We start from the raw sequence: 24,199 nt of genomic DNA on the forward strand, positions 1-24,199 counted from the left end.
GACATGGGAGGCGATGAAGAAACATGGCAGGCGTTTCATCATCCCGTTTGTGAGAAGAATTGCGACTGTTCTTCGCATGCCATGGAGGCCGAAGCTGCAGTGCGCATTTGGCAGAGGACTGTGGACTATGAGACACCCCTGCGGTTCACCATCTTCCTAAGCGATGGAGACAGCAAGGCCTACAACGGGGTCTGTGATGCCAACGTGTACCCTGACACTCCAATTGAAAAAGAGGAGTGCACCAACCACGTGGCGAAACGTCTGGGCACCGGCCTGCGGAAGCTGCCAACGCCACTTCCACGAGGGGAGAAGCTGAAGGAGACCACCATCCAGAAGCTTCAAACTTACTTTCAGGTGGCCATTGTGAACAATCGGGGAAATGTCCACAAGATGTACACTGCCATATGGGCCTCATGTTTGCACTCGTGCTCAACAGACGGTGCTGGAAGTCACAAGTTCTGTCCTGCAGGCCCAGACTCGTGGTGCAAGCACCGACGTGCTGAGGCGCAGGGCCAGCCTGCACCGTGCCACACCCCCCTCCTGACCAAGGCCCAGGGTTTGGCAGTCCTCCCAATCTACAAGCGTCTCACAGATGCGAAGCTGCTTGCCCGGTGCCTCCACGGCAAGACACAGAACGCGGCCGAGTCCCTGAACAGCAAAATATGGCTGCTGTGTCCAAAGACCCGGTTTGCTTCCCGGACTGCTGTGGAAACAGCCACAGCCATTGCAGTCCTGTGGTTCAACCGGGGCCACGCGAGCTTTGAAAAGGTGCTGGAAGAGCTTGGGGTGCTTCCTTCGGAGGCCCTGGTTACCCTCAGCGACCGCCGAGACAGCATGCGCATGCACAAGATGAATGTGCGTCAAACCGCTGAGGCGAGGGCACACCGTCGCAGTGCAGCCAAGAGGGCCCGGGTGGAGGAGTCCTGCCGCACCAGCCGGGAAGGGAAAACCTACGGTGCTGGAGAGTTTTAGACAACTGATATTCCCTCTGGACATGTGTGTATGTGTTCAGCACAAGTTTCGTGCTACTGCGTTTTTCATTTTTGTAAATACAGACTTTCAAACTTTCAAACGCGTTTTTCTCATTTCGCAATTTTGGCCAATTTGCATTTTTTGCGGGAAGTGTTTCGGGCACTTAGAATGGTCATACGACGACGAAATTTGGCACACACATTGAGGAGAGTGCGTAGGGTGCCGATATCTACTTGAATCAGCACAACCTATCAGCTGTAAATATCTATTAATAAATTTAATGGTGGTCGAGTGGAAAAAAAAGGGTAGTTTGCTACACAGATGTTTTTTTCATAGTTTCAAAGTTGGAGCACAATTTCTAGCTAGATATCGGCACTCTATGGCTAATAGGGAGCAAAAGGAGCCATTGAACAACTCTCTGCATGAACATTTAGTATGCGCGAAAGTTCCCGGAAAACTTATCAAGTTTCACCATTACTTGAAACACAACTCCCAAACTATTGCACTTATGTAAAAACTGATTACAGATTTGGAATCAGGAGGAAAAACTGCATCAGTGGTCCAATTTCTGAAGCTCTAAGTTGAATAACAAAAAAAAAGTGCTTTCGAGGAGCGTCTCCCCTTAAGCCTTATGCGCGACGCATTTCATAATACTGTCAAGCGACCAGGCGGCCGCTTTCACCGCGCGGGGGAATTAGTGTGAGCGCGATAAGCGAATGACTCTTTATTCTCTTTGATAACATCATCACCTGTACAGGTGATGATGTTATCATCATCACCTGAGCCTGACTGAATAAACCGGTTACTCACAATATGTTTATTACAAATATCAGGTGTAATGGAGGTATATTTATATTGGATGAGGCTTCATAGAATGGAGGTCTGATTTTGTTTTTACGAAATTTCTAAATTGAGGTATCTTTGAGTCAGTAGTGACTTCATTGAATAGAGTCTAACCTTGCTTTTATTAGAACTTGTTAGATCATGCAATGTCTACATTTAAAAGTATGTATTTTGGGTTTGATGCAGTCATTAGTGCTTACTAGGTTATGGAAAACCTATAAAAATATTATTGATTGCAGTGTAGTTAGCTTTGAGTCACATATGTTATACAAGCCATTTTTTTTCCTTTGTCTTTTGTTTTATAGCATCTCTGGGGGCACGCTTGTGTGCACTAGAGGGAGTATGAATTTGCTAACTTATTGGTTCCTTTTGTGCTCTTTGGTCTTACAGAGACAAAGTTATGCACGCACAAATGGAAAAGAAGATAGAAGAGCAAAGGCAATTAATTCGTCAGTTGCAGTCTAAAGAACGGTCTATTGCTGCCGAGCAGCAGCATCGAAAAGGAAATGACAAGTTGCGGATATTCTGATAAAAACAGTGAGTTGCTTTTTTATCCCACCTTGTCTGATTAAAACAAATGGCATTTGAAGAGTATGTTAGCCCATCTCACTTGTTGGCACAGAGCACTTGAAATACGGCTGCCATTAGAAGTGTAACCAGACATTTTTTTTCTTTTTTGTGGAGGATGGGTGGGGTGAGAGCGATTAACCATGCGCTTGTCATTGTGTGCCTGTATACACATATGCAGAAAGAAAAGTTGACCCCTTCCACACCCCGACTGCGCCAGTGGCTGCCATTATCATTTTCAAAAAGGTTGGGCCTTGTTTGTCTACCAAAAGTGTGGATTTTAAAGAATTGCATTACCTTGTTTTTTGCAGATCCTGCGACTACCTTGTGTTTGCAGTGGCTGTGTGTGAGTGTGTGTGTGTGCGTGCCATCTTGTGTACACCTTGTTGAAGTTGTTGGGGAAAAAAGTGAGTGTGAAATTGTGCAATTTTTGAATAAAGGAAGGGCAGAGCCTTTTTTGGGTAAAAATGTTATGCTCAAAGCTATTGTGTACTTTCTAAGCTCCTGATGGCATGTTAATATAGAAGTCATTATCAAGGCTCTGGTGACAAATATTACTGTGCTGGGTACCTATATGTAATGAACTGTGGCTGTCTGGTGACCACTTCTGATTTTGAAAAAATAAGCTAGAGCATATTCCTTCCTCCAAGTGCACGGAGGAAGGAATATACTGAGGAGAGACTGTTATGTCACATTTTGTGAAGCGGGGCGTAGGGAAGAGTAGAGGACTCCTCCTCGCAATGTTGGGCACACTGCGGCCGCTTGCACGTGCGCAACGGGCGCAAGCAAGAGGGAGCTGCGTGAGCAAATTTCAGGCGCGTCAGGCGGCACTGCCGCCCCCTTCTAAAAGACGAGCTAGAAAGTGGTAACTTTTGTGGTGATCATGAGCAAACCTGCTGCGATACTCGCTTGTATAATGCCTGTGTGCCATTGGCAGCCTTATTACGGCTTATACTGTGAATCTACAATACACTTGCGGCTTTGCACTTCGTGTTTACTCCGCTGAATGTGAGAGAAAAACGGCTCGAATCATCCGTATAATCTCCACGACGGGCTGTTTTCTTCTGCACATCGGGTAAGTTCGGGGTACAGAACATATGTGCTTTAACAGTGAATGGTATTAAATTTGTTTTGCTCTTTAGCCAAATGAAGCATCTTCGAATTATTTTTTGCCTTGTGTGTCATGATACGCATGCAGGAGTATCATTCGCAGCAGCACGGGTCGGCCGACTGCGACCATATCGAAAAAAACTTGTGGCCCAAGATGAGATCACCGTGCGTAAAACGTAAACAGGAAGCGATAATTCAAACAATAAATCACCTTACTGCGGCAGGCACGTGTCATTTTTGACTTAGCAAGCTCCGGTGAGGACAGTGGGACCCATATTGCTTTCCGATAGTTGTGACCGTCGTACACGAAAATGGCTCACCACTGCCTCTCTCTCATTAACAGCCGTAAACGCTGCTGTTCTTGTCTAGGAATTCTATGCTTCCTTCTCTCAGGTGTGCAACAGCACCGTTCTCAAGGAAAACTACAAAGGCTGTGGTGCCATTCGTTTTCGAAGATGTGGTCACGAGCTTCGAAAACGACTCGACTGCTTTCAAACTCAAGCGATATAAACTAAACTTGTCACCCTGAAGACCAACGCTCACTGTAGGCTTCTAACGCACTGCATCATCTTTGAAGTGCAACACCTGCATGAAAATCCACATTCAGAACTCCAGCTGGCCATCAGCAATGCGGTCATAGATGCAGACGACACGAGATATGCCGGTGTGCCCAACGAATCCCACAATCCCCCTGGAAAAGCACGTGACCTCCGCCCGAGGAGGCTCTGTAAAACCTCTGGAGTGGCAGGCCCAGTCGCCGCCAATGGGAGCAAGCGAAGCCGCCGGTGGCCATATTGCTAGAGGAAAATCGGCGCAGAACTACCATAAGCCGCAATGTCGGTTCGCAGTTCTACGATAAAAAAATGAGATGGAAACCACTTTTAGGTTACACCAACGAATGAATGCCTCTTCTTGTTTATGAAACAAATTATTTCATGCACCCATTGTCAGCTGCACACTTTCAGATCAATCTGTTGTCGAGGGATGCTTCGCATATCGAGCTCTCTGGCGCACTATTGCGGTACAAAAGGGTTGTAGTATATATTGGGTGTTTAAAGAAATGTGCCTGCAGATACCCAAGATCAAGAGAAACGCGACATTTGCTCGCCTCTGTCATATATGTTCTTGTGTGTGAGTCGGTAGATTACCAAAGAATATATATAAGGAAGTTGAAATAATTAAAGCTGAAGTTAGAAAAGAAAGGAAATTAAGTAAACTGGATGTCGCCAGTAATTTTTCTAGAGTTATCGAATTCCAACCAGATTATAGGCGGAACCAAAACCGAAGAACCGATGTCGCTAGGAACCGACAAACTCCAGGAGACGTACCCTAAATGAACCGTTTATAAGAACGATTGCAGTGGTGTTAGTTATGCATAATATTTATCAACTTCTGTTGGCGACGTGTGTTGTCATGGCAAGTGCAGCCTTCAGAGCCTAGAAACGAGGTAGCTCAATGTTTGATATAACGCCACTCACCCATTTTCGCAACTTCGTCTATCGGTGTTTTAGTTTCGATTTCATCGGCAAGATAAAATGGATTTCAAAGATGTCTCATCTTGTTTTAGACGCAATTGCTTATTTTTGTGACTACATTCTATTGAAGCTACGTCAAGGAGGTAGAAACTAACAGGTTTTTGCAGATGCGCTCGGAAAGCAGGAAAAATCGAAGGTGCACTGCCAGGCTGCAGTCTGGTTGTATGCCCCGTTCTGTCGAAGCAGCATTCTTCGAAGTGAATAGAACAGAGATGGTCACCGTCTGTAGCCCTTCAACTATTTCTTCGAACAGCACGTTCCCAGGCAGAACACAGCGCACTGTCCTTAGGAAACCTGTAACACGAATAATCACAGCATGGAATTCCTCGATAAACCTGCACCAAATTCGATATTCACTCGCCAAAAAAATAAGCATGCACGCCGCCAGTCTTGCCTTGTAAGACAACACCAGAAAACTTGGAATTCAAAGGGCATTCAGACGTCCTACTCGCTCCAATGTTTGATACGTGCAGCCACAGACTGCAAGTCCATAAACTTAAAACTCAGGGACAACGTCGTGTCAGTGAGCATTTAAAGCTTCAGGTTACCTTCCATACAGCTATATGTTATACGCACCTTTGATATTGTTTAACAAAATACGCGAAAAAAACAGGCGATCGTCCGTGTACGAAGCGAGAATATTTACATGTGAAAAGTGATCGCAGGCGTCTTCTTGATGCGATTTGTGCAGCCATGAGCAACGTACGAAGTCACCATGGCCTTGTAAAATCTTTAACTGCTTTACTAAAGCATGTTACAGTCTTCAAAGGCCACTGCGAGGGCGGAGCTACGAAGCGCACTTTGTCGTCTGCTTCAGAGTCTTTCCTTTTTCAACATGGCGGTGACCGGTGTCACTTATCGGGGTGCACCTCCACTCCAGAAGACATAGTACTGAACCTCCTTGCTTCCGCCACACTTTTCGCTCGCATTTTAAGGGCCTCCCTTTAGCTTTTCTTCCTCCATGGCCAAGCGACTAGAAGTCATAATTAGTTAATAAGCTAAGGTAATCAATCATTTGATTTCTTTTCCAAATACAACCTTATGAGCCTAACAGACAAAGGAGCCACGAAAGTATAGGGAATTATTTGTAGCCTTTATCTGCAATGTGGTAATTATGATGCAGATGTGAATGTATTAAAGTAGATGAAAAGACAATTTGCCCCTAGTAGATACCAAATCTACGACCTTCGAATAACATGTCCGATGCTTTTCTTATTTAGCTACAGTGGCGGGTGACCTCTCGTTCACATTATCTGGTGTTCCTTTGTATTGAAACTTGGGTGTGTTAGTCAGCGTCCCATACAGCCATGACGAGTGTTAAACACTCTTTCTTGCCAGCTGGCATCACGTAGTCATTTAACGTCTTCTTTTTCTTAGTTTTAAAGGAGCACTGACCCAAAAATTTCACACCTTACTTCTTTTTTATGCAATGGAGAGCTTATGACCCCCTTATCATGAATGGAAACCTCACTTACTTGAGTGCCCGACAGTTTATTTAGAGATGTTTTTAGAGTGCTCCGTCGCAGTCATGGTTTCAAAGAGCACTGAGCTGGGCATGAGTAGAGTGACCTAGAAAAGGCGGAGTGTCTAGGCCTGACCACATGAATGCATCGCAGCGTGTCAGCACGTGGCTTTTTCACACGGCGCCGCAAACTCTCCTTATGGGGAGAGAAGGCACGTGGCTACGTGAAGCTGCGCGCGCTTTGTCTCCGTAGTGAGAGTGCGCAATGCTTTGTCAGAAAGTCACGTGCTGATATGCTGTGACATGTACGTGTGGATCCTGCTCGCCCCCATAGTCGCCCACTTTTCTCACAGGCCTCACCAGTCAGTCCATTATCTCCTGCTTGCGCGCGACAGGCAAGCGTTGCGCTGTCACAAGAAGTATGAGCAGGCACGAAGCATTGCAGACGTTTGATGCTCTAATGGTGCGAAACTCCTTGGGGCTGTCTTTTTTGCTTGCTTCGACCTCATTTGCTCTAACGATTACGCCAAGAAACGTGACACCACTCAAAGCAGGAACAGATGCCTGAGAGCTGTGCTCTATAACTTGGAGTATGCTTGAGCTTCGTCTCGAAGAGTACAATGTGATAGCATAATCAGAGCCAGTTCTCATCGTCTTCTCAATCGCCCTTCTCGTCGGACACCCCTGCGATGCCACAATTGGGAAAGGACCGTGTATGCGCATTTAATGTGGCAGTGTCAAGTTCTGCCCACTACAACTTAATTCTTCATTTTAAGTTTATTGATAAACTAGGCATTGCGTGTCTGTAAGGCAACGTGCGCAACCTTCCTCCACCCCTTAAGAGTAGGGCAGCAATGGAGTGCTACAATTCTGGTGGACCTCTCTGCATTTTTTTCATTTTATTCTCTCTCTCTTAGTGCATTGTTGATGCTGTTTGAGATGATGAATATCAATTATTATTGAAAGCTTTGTACTCGATATTCAATTCAGATGGTGTGTCACCTGGTGCGATTCTACGCTTGTGTCACGAAACATTACATGCGTTGAGGACACTCCTTGCACTGCATGGTAATCATATACAGGTAAAATGTGATCTGAACAAAACTCCGTTTTACAAAGTTTTCGATATAATGAAAAAATTTCTGTCCGTTGAATACATCTTTAGGGTTTAGTATTGTTATTAAACTGAATTAACCAACTAATTGGGCCACCGAACCCCCCAAAAAACAATGTCTTCATTTAATAAGTTGCTTTACTACGGATGGCTACACCATGGCTACACACCACGTCCATGCAAAGAACTACGGTCTCAGCATGCGGTAGCACTGTTATGTACCGGTAGTTGCTAGACGCTGCAGTAGTAGCATTGGTCATTTCATGCGACAAATGCACTGATCACCCGCTCGCATTTTGCTCATTCAACGTGATCGCAGAATCATTGCATCCGTATTTTGTATCATCGCACGCTGCAGAGACTGTGATAGCTTCACATAACCGAGTACCTGTCCTACATTGCCAGGGCATCGTAACCTGCATTATGTCTGCGCTGCCCTCGCAGCCTTGTCAGACACGCACACGTGGGTTGCCAATAAAAGCAATGATGTGGCAGCATTCGGGCATCCTACTTCATTGTCTTCCTGTTCTTGATCCTCTGCCTCGCTCCCAGAGCATATGCACCTAGTTGTCCGACTGGGATTGCAATAACTCTGATGGGCAATAGAACGAGTACCCAGAAGAAGAGAGAATGACAGCAAAAGCGGAAAATAGAGACAAATAAGGGGAAAGGGGGGAAGAAAGAGAGAAAATAATAAAGGTAAGAAAACCTGTTTCAGAGAGAGAGAAAGGACTAAACGTCTATTTTTTATTTATTTCGAAGCATTGCTCCGAGCGATGCCTGGACTCAGATTAAGATGGTAGGGCTCCTTTTCTGAAGTAGTGTCTTGACTTTGACATTAACGTTTATTTTTCCACATCAAACTCTTGTATGTGCGTGATGATGATGAAGGTGATGGTGTTCTCTCTCTGATGGTACTAACCCCAAAAAGGGGATGGGCCCAGAACCAGGTGGCAGGATGTTTAGGCAAATGCATATGAAGCTGAGCAAAGCTGTCAAATTTACTATAAAGAATAAACATTACATAAATGAAAATGCTAAACAAGCAAGCGATCAGACTATCATCTGGGCTTTCTGATGGATATAACGATGTATATCAAAGAAAGAATTATGCAGAGATAAAAATAGACTAACTTGGTAATCTTTTCATTTCACTTGCCTAATCAAACACAGGAGAGCATTTATTTCTGTGACTATAACCCTATAAAGTGCGGCCAAATAATAAAATTCCTACAATATTTATTGATAATCCTAAGTTATCAAATGGTGCTACAATGTATCTTTTGGCTTGATTAGAATATTAGCGACAAATAAAAAGGGATGCTGTATTTTTTTCTCAGGTTAGCTGTTCTGTCCTCTATATTCCGCTTTCTCGTTATTTTCGGGTAATTCGCCATTTAGTTGTCTGTGTAGAAAATGTTTATATTCTATCGCTACACTCTGCGATTCTCTAAGGCTAGGGAAGAATTAGCTCCGCTTCTGTCATTTTAATTGAAATTTTTGCACCATATATAATAAATGCCGTTGATTATTGAAAGAATAAATTTTTATAACTTAATTTCATGATGCTTTTATTCATATTGCTCATTGTGCCGTCGATTAAACTGTTCTGAAGATCTCAACAAGACAATGAAGAAATGTGCGTGCGGGGCACGAGAACCGAACGTGTCTTCTGCTAAAGAGGTTTAAAACTCTTACTGTGCAAGCATTCTTAAACATATAGTACAGTTCGCACCAGTGATGCTCATTTTACATTTTCATTATTACCTAACTCATTAAGAACTTAACTCATTCTTCGAAACACATTGGTCGCGATTATATACCCTACAAATTATATTTGCTCAAGCGATGCAAGAGCAGCTGAATGTAAAAATAAGGTCGCGGGATCGAATCTCGGCTGGGGTGGCTGCATTTTCGATCGAGGCGAAAATGCTGTAGGGCCCATGTGCTGAGATTGGGGTGCACGTTAAAGAACCCCGGGTGGTCGAAATTTCCGGAGTTCTTCACTACGGCTTCTCTCATACTCATAAAGTGCTTTTGGGACTTTAAACCCCACATATCACTCATCAATCATGAATGTAAAAATAAACATATTGGCCCAATAGGTAACCTACAGTCAATGCTTAGCATACAATTTGATGATATATTTTCTCAAAATGCTAAAAAAATTGCCATACAGGTATTCAAAAGAACAGTTTGCAGATTATCTAGCTCACCTGGAGGTAAGAAATAGAATTGGTACTGATGCCTTTGTGTCAAAAGAAAAGGCTGGAGTTGGTATCTTCTCTTGACTAGTCATTTTCGATTTGACTCCCAGTTTATACCTCTGTATTCACTGCAGGATTACTGGCTATTCTTCTAGCCCTACGTACAATGCCCTCAAACAAATCTGCAGCAGTGATTATTACAGATTCACTATCTGTATGTACTGCACTCTCTACGGCAGCAAATGTAGAATTGATGAATACATTTCATCATTTCATGCCGAAAAACGTACAAAAACTGCATTTGCTATGGGTACCAGGCCACCGGGAATTATATTTGAACGAAATGGCAAACTCGTTACCGGCAGTATCCCTGAGTGGACCAATCATCCTAGTTTTACCAGATATGGCCTACGTGACAGCGTTAAGGTTAAGAAATGCTTGTTTGCAATGCAAAGTGGGACAATTATCATTGGATAAATTTAAAGATTTCGAGGATTTAAGGCATTGCTGGAATAAACCGTAGTGTGCATCTCGCTGGTTAGAAGATACTTATACCATATTGCGCTGTGCAGTTCCACCACTAAATTATTACTTAAACAAAGCTGAACTTAAGGTGTCCCCATTGTGCATTTTTGGCAGCTAAATTGAAACAATTGAACATTTCTTTTTATTCTGTCGTCGTTATTTTTATCAGAGAAAAACATTTTTAGAAGGCTCATTGCAGAAGTTAGGACTAGTAGTAAATGTTACAGTTCTTTTATTACTTGGTGGCACTGCATTAGGTTACGGCCACAGGGTTGTATTGATGATGTCGGGAGTCTGCCCAAGAGACCGGAGCCAGCGAAAGTTCCGAGGAGATGTCGAGGAGAGGAGCCGGTGCGGTTAACAGGAGCGTTTGTTTACAATATATACAGGTTAATATTAGCGTGATACTACAAAATTTTTGGTAGCATCATGGAAGCTCTCGGTTGAAGCTCGATGGAAGCTTGTCGGGAGTGTGTAGACGTTCGCATTTTATGCCCTGGCCTTCCCAGGATTCTCATCAGGGAAAACAATGGAGGCCAGGACAGTCCAAGGACAATGCCACCTTAACCTCCGCCCTCAAAAGGGGAAGGTGAAACACCACCTCCTTCTCAACCCGTGAAAAAGGGAAGGGGCTCGCCCAATTCGTCGCATGGTGAGCGAGAAAACGCCGCACAACGTTCATGACAGCACAGCGCGAAAACGATGAGTCCTATGTGCAAATGAACTCAGTAATCCGTTGCAGGGATGAGTGTGTGGTGCCGCGCAGACCACGGTTTGTGGAAACGGCGGCATGAAAGCACCACGGAGAACGTGGGAAATGCACAATAACACGGATCTCGGATGTTTGGCTCATTGTCCGGGGCACCTAGACGAACAAAGCAAGTCGCCTAGACGGCCAACAGCCCTTCCTAATCCGTTAGTTGGTCAGGTGTGTCCAAAGGGTTTTACGAGGGGTGTCGCGGCCCTGGATAATTCGAAAAACGACATTAGTGTCGTTGCCAGCCACTCTTGGGGCATCTCTGGGAGCGCTGACCCGGAAGATATCAGGGTAACCTCAGCCGCAACGTCTCATTTGTCCAAGTGGCGCCCCAGACAGGCCAATCATAACAGTATGATCTACTGCATTTCTGCCAAGTCTCCCAGATTTTCCGGAGACTCCCTGATTTTGACCATTTATTGTGTTTGTACAGTTGTCCTGAAATCTTCAGAAAATCAAAATTTCTGAGCGTGATTTGGCTGTACTGACACAAATGCAGGCCAATCCGATACAGGCTTTTTGCGAACGCATAGTTATTGTAAATGAACTTGGGAGGCATTCATGTAAACGTACAGTAGAATCTGAGTGATTCTAAACTGGCAGACACGAATTCGTGAAATTGCCCAGCCTAATTTCACCGTCTTTTCGGCCGAAATTTGGATGTTCCGAACACTTCTCCTCATCATGGCGGGTGATATGAACTTCAGTACTGAAACCGTCCAACGAAGGCCGAGAGCAGCGTGCGCGAAGCTTCAGAACTACGCATGCGGCCAGCGCACGCACTGTCTCATTGGTTGTCGTTTGCAACAACCGCTGTAGACGAAACTGCGGCCGCTCTTTGACACTGATGGAATTTTGAAAGTGTGCGCTCGTGCTACGCTCTACCAGTCAAAGCGATGCAGCTTTCCGGAAACGCTGCGGAAATCCGCGGCAGATGCGATCATAGATAGCAAAAACGACTTGAAAGCTTTTTCGCGGCGGCCAGTGGCGCAGTCTCGTTCGTTCACTTGTGTTCCAGAAAGACGCACGCGAGTTCTTTTGACAAATAGAGTTTGCTAGTTGTTTTGATGGCGCGAAGTTTTGGATTTTAGTCGAGAAACTGGCCACTCGAAGACCGAAACTCTGATGTTTACACTTGCGAGACTGTTGGGCCACCTCTCCTCTTTGTTTTTCGCGGTTTTTTGTTTGTTTGTTTTGGTTTGGTGCAGAAACAAAAAAGGAGGCAAATAATTCGAAGTGACCCCCCCCCCCCCCCCCCCATTGCTCTAATGTCCCGAACTCAGAATCCTCGAACTGGCAGGTATGCTACAGTGTCTTTAACTACATCAAAACAACAAAAAGATTACCGTATTGGTCTATTCTTACCTATTCAGATTCTTATTCAGTAATTCGTAGTTATTTCAATCAACAAACTGAAAATGGTGTGAGGGTTTCTCGGTAATCATTTTCACTTATTCTTGGTTTTATTTCTAAACTAATTTTTAAGATTGGTTTTAGTTTATTACTTAAGAATCCTGCCGCCCGGTTCTTTGCCCATCCTCCTTTGTTTGTGAGCGCCATTCATATGAAGTCATCATCATCATCAGTGGCAATTGCTGAGCCCGGCTGGTTGCACTGCCCGTGATCTCGCATGCCTTCACCGAAGCCGTCGCCTGGGGGCCTCCTTGCCGGCGAGCGGCAACGCTGAAGACGGGCTGCACAGGGTCGACGGCTGACGGTGGGACGAGACCGAGAGCGACGAAGCCATGCTGAAAAAGCAGGTGGAAGCCACGGGAATCCTCCGAAGTCCGGCCGCCGGCAAACAAAGCGCTAGGCTGCTGCTGCCGACAATGGTGCTGGCGCTTCCTACGAGGCTCCTGCTGCCAGGCGGCCACGCGGTCGGCCACCCAAGGCCGTGGCTGTGAAGCCGCTAGCGCCGTAGCCCGTTTGCGACCCCGGCGGTTTGGAAATTGCAGAAGAAAGTGGATGCGGGCAGAAACTTGTCAACCAGCACGACGTTCATGACAGCACAGCGCGAAAACGATGAGTCCTATGTGCAAATGAACTCAGTAATCCGTTGCAGGGATGAGTGTGTGGTGCCGCGCAGACCACGGTTTGTGGAAACGGCGGCATGAAAGCACCACGGAGAACGTGGGAAATGCACAATAACACGGATCTCGGATGTTTGGCTCATTGTCCGGGGCACCTAGACGAACAAAGCAAGTCGCCTAGACTTGCTTTGTTCCAACAAAGCACAAAGTGGATGCGGGTGGAAACCCGTCAACCAGCAAGGATGTCTCGACCAATGCCCCGAGAGCGAGGCGCAAACAGCGCCCGAGAAGCTCCCCCCCCCCCCCCCCCCCAAATAAGTGCCAGTAATGCGGCTCCAAAGGGTTGAAGTGCCAGGAAAAGCTTAGCCGCAGCCGATCACGGAGCTCATCACGCAGTTGTGTGGCGGACGTGCGTGCTAAGCCTGAAGCCCTGCAAGCTTGGTCGCGCGGTCGGAAGAAAGCCGTGGGAGAAAGAAGAGGCGCGGCAAGGGTCGCCGCCGTGCCATGTATAGCTCTTCATCCTCGGCCACAACAAGCATGCGCTTGAAGTGAGGCAGGAAGCGTCACCGTGTCCACAGTTACGCGTCGTTGGGCTGCAGAGGAAGGAGTGTCAAGGCGAGGAAGGCATCCAGCAGTGGTTCAACAAGACATTGAAGTCGCGCAAGGCACGGCAAGGGCTTGAAGCGCCTGAAGAGAAAGTAGATGAAGCCGTGACGAGAAGCGAAGCTCATAGTTACAGCAGCCCGATTTGTGGCGAAACCACAGCGAGCAAAAATTGTTTCCCCCTAGTATCGTCAAGTTAGTTCATCTTAGGCTGAATAATATATTCTAAAATCAAATTCTCTTGAAATCCCACGTGTTGTTCAGTTGTTGCCTGAAGAGTTGGAAAATTCAATGATAAAAATGCGGAGAGGAGGCTTCAATTGAACATTTTATTTTAAAGCATTTTGTTTTGTTCATTTTTGTAACCAAACACTGGTCATCCAGTTATGATCCTGCCAAATGCAAATTGTAAGCGCCGCTGTTGAGGTTTTTTAACGCGATAGTGTTGAAGGGCTTGTTTTGCAGAAATTCGGGCGTCGGCGTCATTCGTTGCGAAAGAAAAATCATCTTGTGTGTAACTGAAAAATAAAGATGGTAATAAAATAAATTACAACAATACAACGTGTAATATCGTAGTAATATTGCGTGGTACAAGCGTACATTGCCGTAGGACGTGAGAACATGTGATTATCATAATGATTTCGTGGTTTAAAGCCAGCCACCAATTACTGTGTCTTACCCATTACTGAATAACAAGTTGGAAAAGATTTCACGCGTGTAATTAATTGCTCGTGGTTTAGAGAATATGTGCTACCCACTATACAGAATGCAGCTATATGGGAAAGTTTCACCAACCCAAGCCACTTTCAACTTCTTCGATCACATTGCAGTATTAAACAATTTAAACTTCTCGAGTAGCATCATACAATAAAAGATGTGCACTAAGTGGTTGAAGTAAGCAATAGTGAAATAAGGTATGACCTTTTCGCTACATGTTGCGTTACAGGCACAAATTGTTCTTAGGAATAACGCATGGTGCTGGTTTGGTACATTGAATACCATGTAATTTTTATTGCTTTTCTATTATCTATAGCGCATTATTTCATTTGAAGCTGAATCAGGATCTTTTCATTGATTGGCTTTATTTGAGGGCGCATCTATGTCCGGAAGTTCTGGTCAGGATCGTTCCCCATGGACGGCCTCTCGGCATAATCATGGCATTCCTGGTACCTTTGGCTGGTTTCTTTATTAAGTTAAATAAAGTCCAGGTCATTTAAGAACATCTTCATGTATTGTCCCCAAACTACCAGAGCATAACTTACGTGCAGCAGTTTGGTTGCGGTGTGTTGTGTCCCGACTTCTACATGCACCTTTGTTCCGAAGTGGTTCATCGTACCTGCAGGCGTCCGTTTCTCGACTGCTCCCCCTCTCCCCCGCTCGTCACAAGGAAGTCTCGACTCATTTCCCACGGTAGTTCGGCTTCCACCCCTGAGTAGAATAATCACGTTTTTACCCGTCCGGACAGTCTATACTTTCTGGACCACCGCGCCCCGCGCGTACGTCCTTGGGCCAACGACAACTCCTGACATAACAGTGGTGACAAGGAAGTAGATTTGGACCAGCGCTACGCAACGCTTTTGACAAGCTGCAAGTCATGGCTACGTACAGGCTCCAAAATCGGCTACCTGAATTCAACAGTTCATCATGGTCATCATGGCTTGGGTGCCTGCAGTTTTACTTCTAGGCTAACATCATCCCTACTGCAGCAAGGAAGGGAGCCAACCTACTAACGCTGTGATTGATTGATTTGTGGGGTTTAACGTCCCAAAACCACCATATGATTATGAGAGACGCCGTAGTGGAGGGCTCCGGAAATTTCGACCACCCGGGGTTCTTTAACGTGCGCCCAAATCTGAGCACACGGGCCTATACTAACGCTGTGCGGGGAGCAGAAATACGACACAGTCTGTGCCTTGATTCAGCCACGCACTCCAGTAACCGTACACTATGCGACAACATTGTAGCGCTTCTACTAAATTATTATGACCTTAGGCCATCGGAGGTCTACAGCCGAGTTCATTTCCAATGGTGAGACCAACTGGAAGGCGAAAAAGCGAGCGACTACGTAGCAGCTCTCAGAAATCTTGCAGCTGACTGCAATTTCGACATGCCGACCTCGACAACTTCAGCTAGTACGCAACAGGGCGGATTGACTGCCACAGCTGCTAACACCACCATGCTCCCCTTTGACGTAATGTTCGTGACGACATTCATTCATGACATTCATTCGTGACGACATTCATTCAGCATGGAGTTTGAAGCGAGATACATTTAGTAAAAAATATTCTGCCTCCGGTTTATCTCCTTTGTTAACTCATCTTTTCACATGCAACCAAACTGCACGCATTCTTCAATGCCCTTGCTGATTTCATGGTGAGATATTTTAAATGCGAATGCATTTCTTAGTCGGGCTATGTCAGGCATCGAGCGGCGGCAGCCGCTGCGGCGGCCGGGCGCCGGCAGGTGTTATCTCTCCGCTCTCACTCCCTCTTACATAGCAACAGCTGCGCCCTTATCCTCGCCCATAGCAAGCAAAGCATGTGGTGCGATAGAGTGTAGAAGACGGTGTGTATACTGCTTCGCCGCTCCTTCTCTCGACGTTCGCTCTCTCTCGTCTCTGCGCCCCATTCTCCCGTCCATTCGCGCCTCACTCTCGACCGCTCGCTGGCTAGGCGCCTCTCAAGAACATCTGGAAATGTGTGCTCGAGACCCCGCTGTAAAACGCTGGTACCCCACTCTCCCGTCCGCTCGCTCCTCACTTTCGACTGGTTGCTGGCTGAGCCCCTCTCAAGGCAATAGCAGAAGTCGGTGAAGGCGAATGTCTGAGGGCAACGGTACTCTCTCGGCACAAGAAATGCATTCGCATTTCCTCAAGATTTCCTTAGGGTAGGTGGGGGCATTTTTTTCGTTAGCGTACCTTTAAGATCCCTAAATGACTGGGTGTATCGGATGCCGAAGCAGGAGAGTTACACCAGAGAAGGTCTATGCGCTCTTGTTTTACCCACTATCTCTAGGGACAAGGTGATCACGAACATCGACTTCACTGTCGGCTTCAATGAAGCGGCAACCTACAAAGACATTCTATTTTCTGCTAATACAGCTCAAGGTTTTGTGCTTTATTTGTCATGTAAACGGGTTATGGTGGTTCGCTACATGAGATGGTATCAGCGTCATCTGGTCAATATAGACTCCGGAAAGGGTACAAAGCAAACACAAAAGAGACTACGTCTCAAATTTCTAACATTGTGATTTGAATTACTCATCTCACATATGTCTCATTTCCGAAAGTTATTTGGCACCGGGATTCCAACAACCTATGTCTACCTCCAAAAAGACTTATATACAGTTATAGTTAACCGTTTACATGATAGCAAGAGTTAAGGGAATAGTGTTACCATGTTGCAAACGTTCGTTGCGGAGAGCGCCTTGTACTTTACCGGAACAACAATGACAAGCTTTAGTTTTCACGGTGGCGCCACCTATCGAAAGGTGAAAAAGTGAAAGAACAGTGATAAGGAAAAGAAAGGAGAATGTTTGCCTGTGTCAACGTGCGAAGCGGTGTTACAAGTTTTTTTTAATAATAAAAGTAAGAGAGTAAGAATACTTTATTTACAGTAAGCACATTACAGAGCTCACTGCAGGCACAAGAGCTAAACGCAATTAGCCTGACAAATGCCCCTGTCCCTCCGCTGTTCGTGCTAAACTTCAATGTGAGCACAGGCAGAAACACACAAAAATAAATACATTGGTTACATATAAATTGAGTTCTTTACTGCTCCCCATCTCCCCCGCGCGTTACAAGCAAGTCTCGACTTTTTTCCCACGGCAGTCCGGCTGCCACACTCGAGTAGATTATATACGTTTTACCCGTCCAGGCAGTCTATGCTTTTCAACCCTTACTCCAAGAAAGGACATCTTCCCTTGACAATAAGGGAGTGCTTTTGTTAAAAAATAGCTTCTTCTATCTGCTTCAGCTTCACTGATTCGGTAGCGCACGCTTTGGTGTATGCATGCTAGCGCTGCCAAAGTTGACAGGTGGGCCTTTTTCAGAAACTTTCCGCACTTACTTACAGTAAATACGCTACCAATCGTCTAGCTAGTTTTGATTTCATACAACAACACATACTTGAACTCTTCTAAGGCAGCATTTCGATACAGTGCTGTTATGCATATTGTATATGCCTACTGATCACAACAAAGATGGTTTAAAATTCAAATATTTTAATATGAGAAGGGGTAGGCCAAATGTTTCGGATGGGATCCATGTAAAGCTTTCATAAAAACGTTCTTAATAACACTAGAAAAACGACCAAATATATTTTCAATTATGCACAAATCGTTCGTTTTCAAATATGTAATAGAGTTACATTTTTGCAGGCAATAATCACTTTCATAGGGCTATAGGAGGAAAAAAAAAACACATTCATTGCACACACATTTTCTGCGATTGAACTGTGTAATATCTTGATATTTTTATGAAGTATTTCTTCTTAAACACAGCGTAGAAAATTTGTTAACTTTTTCACAGAAGTGCAACCTTGAAATGGGGCGTGTATACCTATTAACATGTTCTGTGTTTTTATTATTCTAAGAGAAAAAAGAAATCAGAAGGTGTAAAAAAAGGGGGGAGGGGGTGATGCTGCTGCCGTAGTTCTGCTCGACCGCGGTTACGCAAAAAATAGAGACCAACTTTAGAGGAACGCAGTCGATATATGGATAGTTGTAGCAGGAATGATGCTTATAAATGTACGGAGAGCGAAGCCATTTTTAAAATGCTGCTTTATTGTTCAGTTTAAGGCTCTGACTTAATAATATCTGAAGTTTGAAAAAAAAATGCCAGGCCTGCGCGTTAGGTGCGGCACAGTCACAGCGAAAGCTAAAAGAGCGGCCTTTCAGAGCCTGTTCAAAACAATCATTGGGTAAGTACTGCAGGCACACTTGCTTGGTACCCACTGGGGCATTAATAATAAACTTTTGGGTAATAGGCCGGCATTCGCTACGCTATTTTTTGTCATTCTTCTGAGAAGCGTGGTATCCGCTAATTACTTGCAAGGAATTTTGTATCAATAGCCCATACAGTGGCTGACGACGATAAGGAATTATGGCTGAAGTCGGTATGCGCCACAGTTAATAGGTGAACAAGAACAAGCTTTTGTGAAGGTTTGGGGCATTGGACGGCGCACTCGATACGCTATTCGCATTGTGCGACGACTGCTTGTTCTTTCGCTGTTTTAAAACGCTTTATCAGTCGTATTAATGCGATTGCTTTCCCGACATGAAGCCTGCCTAAGCCTAGTTTACCAACAGATCACAAGCACCGGTGTAGCTCAGGGGTAGAATACAGGGCTGGCACCCAGCGGACCCAGGTTCGAGCCGCACTGTGCCATTGGTGCTAGGTCATGCCTAAAGCAAGTTTAACAACAAGTTATAAGCACCGGCGTAACTCAGTGGTAGAGTAAAGGGCTGGCACCCAGCGGACCCTGGTTCATGCTCCACTGTGTCATTGGTGCAAGGTTTTGTTTTTTCTAATTTCGTGCGATGCGGTTACGGACACCGGTGGTGGCGGCGGACAACAACTGCGCGTGACCCGAAAAGAGATCTCATAACAGCTTTCGCAATGGAGCACGTAGACGACAACGTGCTCTATTGTCGGAAAAAGAAGTAATTCTATTCCCATTCCATTCCTCCAAGTGTTGTCTCCATTCGATTCCAGGGTCGCGAGTATGTGGAACGATTCCGGAATCATTCCACTTCCGGAGTGGTAACTCCGCAACACCGTGAGAGAGAGCACTCACCGTGAATGCGACGACGTTTAGAGCGCGCCCAACGCGATCCTATTGCGCCATCTCACTACTGATAACCAGAACGCGCTAAAGTTTTGTGGCCTTGAGAATTGTCATGGCTTGCCGTTAGCTTCCTTGGCAACGTACGCTTTGTGGCATAGTATAGTTAGCACCGCGTGCTGCGTATTGTGAGGTTGCTGGTTCGATGCCGTGCGATAAATTTTTCTTGTTTTTTTTGCAACCTGTTACTATATAGTTTACAACGTCATATCTATGACGGAAATTCGTTGGCGGAGCCGTGCACGGTGGACCCCGGCATAAAACGCTTTCGTGTTAAAAAAAGAAAACTAGAAATGCCCAGAGAGAATAACGCGCTGAATTTTGTATCTTCAGAAGCTGTTTTGGGGCTCTCAAAAATACAAGGCGTGCAAACACGGGCACAACAGAGCGGTCAAGACAATGTAAACACCGCCAGTTTGAAAATCTAACAGCGCTGAAAATAATATGGACAAAAAAAAATAGTTAACGCGGCTTTGCAATAATGATGCCAAACCTGAAAAAAAGTGCAGAAAAGCATTGCAAAGCAGGGAAAACGCAATAAAAGAGCTCCTGGTAACAGTTGCGGAATTAACGACACTTTACACTACACAGATTGAAAAGAGGCAGTTGTCGATTATATACCATGCACTATCATGCGGAAAGACTTAAATTGCTCAGAGTGGAAGGTGCGTTGATGTTAATTTTAGTGAACATGAACGTTCTCTGCCAAACAGAAAGCCACTCTCTCTCGCCGCCCACTGTCAGGATTGCGGCTGTGCACCTTTTTTAAAGCACCATGACACTCTCACATAATACAAATCAGTTAGCAAGATAAGTAACTGAGGTCTTTCGTATTCAAAGGAAAGGCAAGGTATATGTAAACTGGTAGCGTGACTTCCATAGAAGCCCATGTATACAGTCTACATCTACGTATAAAAAAGGCGGCTAAGACTAAACAAATAATAAAAATAAATATGACGTCACAGCCGGAAGCGGTAACGACGTCGTGTATTTGCTCTACATGACGTGGATTTAATTTTTTTTCTCAATTGATAAGCGTTTACGTGCGTTTTGATAAATACGCGATTGCGGCTTTATGGATGACGATTTGCGTGCGCGAAAAAAAAAAAAGGAAGATCAACAAGAAAGATTGAGGAAGCAAGGTTGCTTTAGCCAAGTAGTGTACTTGCAACATACACCAAAAGCTTTGAAGATACAGCTATAGATATTCTAAACATAATGGCACAATAGTTCGAAAACTCACGATGCCCAGTCGTGGAAACCACTGCAGTGAAATAGCAGTCTTGAGAATATCATTTCAGAGCGTTTCGTCGTTTAATCAGCGGGTCGCATTCACCGTCCCGAAAAGTGAGGGCACACCGGCCGTGCACCAGTGACGGAGTCACAGCCTCACAAGAGTGGCTATATCTACACATTCGGTGAGCTAGTTCAGTTCTGAAAGGTCACGCAAGTGAACAGGACATAAGAAAATAATAGATGGTACGCGCGAAACGACCGTGCAAAAGTGAGCGATGCCTCATTGACCCGTCAATGCGCCGAACACAGTCCCGCCGCGTCGGTCCAGTGGCTAAGGTACTCGGCTGCTGACCCGCAGGTCACGTGATGGAACCCCGGCTGCGGTGGCTGCATTTTCAATGAAGGCGAAAATTATATTTTCAAATTCCATTTCAAAATTACGCTCCTCTATCTCGGTTAGGTTATGTACTGCTGTCGCGGAACAGGTCGCCACAGCCCTGGCTATATATAGCCAGGGCTGTGGCTATATATAGTTGGTGTGCGAAGGGTCGACCATATATGGTCGACCCTTTGCACAACAACTTTTTAATTCAATTCAATTCAATTCAATTTTCCATTCAATTCAATTTTATTTCATCCCAAGGATGAGGGCAGGCTCGGGAGAAAAGTGACGTTTTGTCACTTGAGGAGAACCCGAGCCTCTCTAATACATGGCAAGCAACGTGGACATGGGTAAAGAAACATAGGCCATGAACATATAGGCAATGAACATAGTCCATGAGATGTTTGGCGCTGTACAAGTCGGAAAATGCACGTACAGTAATGCTATGTACAGAGACTAATATGCGTAAGTAGTTTCTTTCGGAACAAATTCCGAAGTACAATGCAAAATATGACAGAATACAAAATACTATATATATGACAACAATGCTATGCATAGAAATTGCGTGTACACACATACACATAAATATACACACTTATATGCAGATGCATACACACACACACACACACACACACACACACACACACACACACACACACACACACACACACACACACACACACACACACACACACACACACACACACACACACACACACACACACACACACATATATATATATATATACAGTTCCATGAATGCCTGGAACACCATTTTTCTCGATTTTCACGATAAAAGCACTTCCCTAATGTCACGTGCACTGCATTTCTCAAGGATTATATTTGCCTCCAGTAATTTATTTAATAACAAAGGAACACTAAAACAACATTTGTCGCCCAAAATTTGTTTTACAGAATGGAAGGTTCCAATGTTGTTGGTGACAAGTAGGGTACGGATTAGCATGCGTTTCCAGTATAAAAAACTTCTTCACAGACTCACGAGCAGCCATCAAAGCTTTTGAATCAGGTAACCCAGCGCTAGAGTCTGCCTTCGATCTGAAAAAAAGAAGAAACCCTGGCTCTCACTTCATGTCCTGGTTTCCAGCCCATATAGAAGCAGACGTTCAATAGACCATACCTAACTTCAACGAGCTTGCCCATGACCGTGCTCGAGATCTCACGAGCCGTGGCGGCATGGAGCTCTAGGTCTCATGGGAAAGGATGAAATCCAGTTTATTGATCCGCTCCTTACTTTTAATGAAATCACCTCTTACTATCAGCTTAGTAGAAGGGCCTATCATCTTCCTCACCTCAAGTCATATAGGTCTCAGCCAGTTACACTCAGAACGATCCAGATGGGCTCATTTTCCTTCGCGGGGCTTTCTCAGTTATACCTGTACAGAGATTGATTCAAATTTTCCGGGCTGCAATGACTCATTGTTCCTTAGCGCACATGGTTTTTGGCAATGCCACGCGTTACCTTACGGCCCTCTATCGAGTGAAGCCGACTGGGAAGAGGCCCTCCGGACGTCATTGCTCCATACACAACTCCAGGCAATCCAGAAGGCCCAATAAAAGGTCGAACATCACGGCTTCCCAACTCCGACGGGAACGCAGCCAGCGGTTTCCGCGGGTCCATGATAAGGGTTCCCGTGAAAGCTCCTCAGGATCATATAAAGTCCTCTGTCTGTCTGTCTGTCTGTCTGTCTGTCTGTCTGTCTGTCTGTCTGTCTGTCTGTCTGTCTGTCTGTCTGTCTGTCTGTCCGTCCGTCCGTCCGTCCGTCCGTCCGTCCGTCTAATGTAACCTGACTTAGCTTCTCTTATCAAGTGTTTAACCAGGAGGTCATGGGATGGAATCCCGACAGGAGCGGCCGTATTTAGATAACCAAAATGCTAGAGGCCCGTGTGCTTAGGTTTCAGTTCCCGTTAAGTAACCCCAGGCACTCTAAATATCTGGAGCCCATATTCATACCGTACTCACATCGGGCCCACATTCATATCGTGAATTTATAATGTCAAACCCCAACTATTATTATATTTGTGCACTTAAAGAGAACCAGCGATCGTGTCTAGTTTTAATCTGTCAATCTCGAAGTCGGCCATTGATATTGGGCTGCTAAAAGTTAATTTTTAACGTACAACAAGGGAATTGACTCAGGTATTATCATACTGTGTCTGATGGTTTTGATTACCGCTATGTTAAATCCAATTCAGACGTTTCTGTATCGCAACGCGAAAAGTAGTGGGAATCGATGATGCATGTTGCACCATGGCAATACTACTGCAGAAACTTCGCATCGAATGCACTCGCGTGCAGAAACTTGGCATCGAATGCACTCGCGAAGGAAAACTAACAGAGTATGGGTCGAGGACGAGTAATAATAAAACTTCCGGGGATTTTACGCATCAAAACCAAAAGACCATTGCTAGGCGAGTTGTAGTGAAGGGCTTCGGAAATTTCTACAGCAGTACATGGTGAGTTGTACACTAGGATAGGAAGTGCTAAAACTAACGAGCACAAAAGGAAGGGCAAACACAGGACAGGCGCTACTTTTTGTTGACGTCACAGCCACCGAGTTCAAATAGATATATACCTGGTGTTGCGCATGCGTGACATCGCAAATAAAACAAAGCGAAAAGCAACACAAATCATAATACATAAAACGAATGTGCGATAGCAACTGCTGAGAAACAAGGTGAGGGTCATAACTGCGCATATACCATAGAAGCCCCACAGAGAGAGAAAGAGAGAGAAAATACGGAGGAAGGTGGGGAGGTTAACCAGGGCTGAGCCCCAGTAGGCTATCCTGCACTGGGGAAGGGGAGAGGGGAAGGAAAGTTATAGAGGAGAAGAAAAAAGTCACTGACTGGGCCGACGCCTGACAGTTTTCACATCACAAACAATGAAACAAGCCGGTGCCTTTGAGAAAACGCAACAGCGTTCTTGTTGCCTTTCGGAAGTGGGATGGGCAGTGCCATTGTCCCAATACTTTTTCTACCGTGAAATCACTTC

General features: G+C 45.2%; 1 protein-coding gene across 1 annotated transcript in view; it reads left to right on the plus strand.

The window, feature by feature from the left end:
• LOC119187499 (zinc finger CCCH-type with G patch domain-containing protein) overlaps positions 1 to 2,352 on the plus strand; it is a 50,017-nt gene extending 47,665 nt beyond the window's left edge. Inside the window, exon 11 of the mRNA XM_037435628.2 lies at positions 2,206 to 2,352. Within this exon, the coding sequence (XP_037291525.1) occupies positions 2,206 to 2,344 (139 nt within the window). The 3' untranslated portion in view covers positions 2,345 to 2,352. The remainder of the gene's footprint in view (positions 1 to 2,205) is intronic.
• Positions 2,353 to 24,199: the final 21,847 nt, after the last annotated feature.

The sequence above is a fragment of the Rhipicephalus microplus genome, chromosome X (genome assembly GCF_043290135.1).
Source record: "Rhipicephalus microplus isolate Deutch F79 chromosome X, USDA_Rmic, whole genome shotgun sequence".
Taxonomy (NCBI): domain Eukaryota; kingdom Metazoa; phylum Arthropoda; class Arachnida; order Ixodida; family Ixodidae; genus Rhipicephalus; species Rhipicephalus microplus.